The sequence below is a fragment of the Ochotona curzoniae genome, unplaced genomic scaffold (assembly GCF_017591425.1).
Source record: "Ochotona curzoniae isolate NIBS_2020 unplaced genomic scaffold, NIBS_Ocur_1.0 scaffold_4701, whole genome shotgun sequence".
In the NCBI taxonomy this organism is placed as follows: Eukaryota; Metazoa; Chordata; class Mammalia; order Lagomorpha; family Ochotonidae; genus Ochotona; species Ochotona curzoniae.
The window spans coordinates 76,185,471-76,186,823 of NW_024467122.1; the positions used below are offsets into that span (position 1 = coordinate 76,185,471).

Below are 1,353 nucleotides of genomic sequence, written 5' to 3' on the forward strand. Positions count from 1 at the left end.
AATGCATGTAAAAAATAACTGCAAGATATAAAAATGGTGGCTTTGGGGAGGCGGGATTTTGAGTGTATTTCTCCCTTTTTTTTCCCCATCGATCTGTGCTTCCTTAGGTTTCTGAAATGTGCGTTTCACTTAACAGCAGGAAAAAAAAAATATATATATATATATATATCCCTCTATAGTTTAGTCTTTAAAAATGCTGCCTGACCGCAGCTGTGTGCCTTTGTTGAGTTTCCTTTGGTGAGGCTCCCTCAACTTCCTATCCCCTTTGGTTGCCGACTCCCTTGCTGGTCCCTGGGGAGGGGGCCGGGGCTCAGGGGAATGCCTTCCTTGGAATGTCTATGTGCTGTTTTACATCTTACTGATGAGACAGGAGTGTCTGCTCAGGACCCAGATCTGCAGGTGCATGCAAGTCTGGCAAGGATGTCTCTTTCTGGTTTCCCAGCAGCTCCCAGATTGGAGCCTTAACCCCCTAGGTTCTGGCCCAGCATGCCCACCCTCAGGCTGTTCCATGGCTGGGACCCCCACAGCACTCGGGCATCTCACTGCCAGGCTTCCAGGAACCTTGTGAGATCATGGGGAGGAGCCATCTCCACACATGGGTGGCAGGGCACACAGAGGCGCATGCTGGGACACAGCTCAAGTGTCAGTCCTCCAGTCTCCTCACTCCCTGCCCTATGTTCAGTCATCAAGGTGCTGCTCCTCCCAGGTGGATGTGGGGATGGCACTGTAAGGGTCCATGATGACCTTGGCACAGCGAATGATCATCACAACCAGGAAGAGACAGAGGAAGACGAAGCAGGCCAGGGTCAGCCCCTTGTCCACGTCCACGTAGGCGGGCTCGGGCGTGGCCTCCTCCATCTCGGGGCAATGACCGCAGGCTCCTCCTCCGACTGGGGTTTGACTGGTACCATTTTCTACTCCTGCAGAGAGAGAGCTCATAGTGGGCAAAGAAGGGTCACAACCACTTGCCTGGGGTATGTGGGGTACCTCCCAGATTCCTCGAACAAGGTCTTGCTGCAAGGGAGGGGACGGGGGGTGGAGCTCTTGCAGCTGTCCCAAACCCACGGAAGCCTTTTTGAAAGACAGCCGGGACAGTGATTTCCACTTAGACAGGCTACAAGCTTGAGGGCATTGACAAGCACTAAAAAGAATTAGATACTAAACAGTCTTTAAAGTGGTAGAAATCAGGCTTCAGATGAAACAATGTGAAACACCAGCAGACGCATGAACATGAACAAAGGAAGGAGCACGAGGTGAGGGGTCTGTAGCCCCTTTGTTTCCTCCCTGGGGGCTTACACAGGAACCCATGTAGGCGCTTCTGCCCAGCCTAGGGACCCAGTCCATTGGGTTCAG

General features: G+C 52.6%; 1 protein-coding gene across 1 annotated transcript; it reads right to left on the minus strand.

Moving 5' to 3' along the window:
- Positions 1-678: 678 nt before the first annotated feature.
- Positions 679-858, minus strand: CTXND1 (cortexin domain containing 1). Its single transcript, XM_040969879.1, has one exon. The coding sequence runs from the start codon at positions 856-858 to the stop codon at positions 679-681; it is 180 nt and encodes a 59-aa protein (XP_040825813.1).
- Between the last annotated feature and the right edge of the window lie 495 nt (positions 859-1,353).

Bases quoted from the DNA above. Each gene is read 5' to 3' on its own strand.
- CTXND1 (XM_040969879.1), bottom strand. From the start codon at position 858: ATGGAGGAGGCCACGCCCGAGCCCGCCTACGTGGACGTGGACAAGGGG.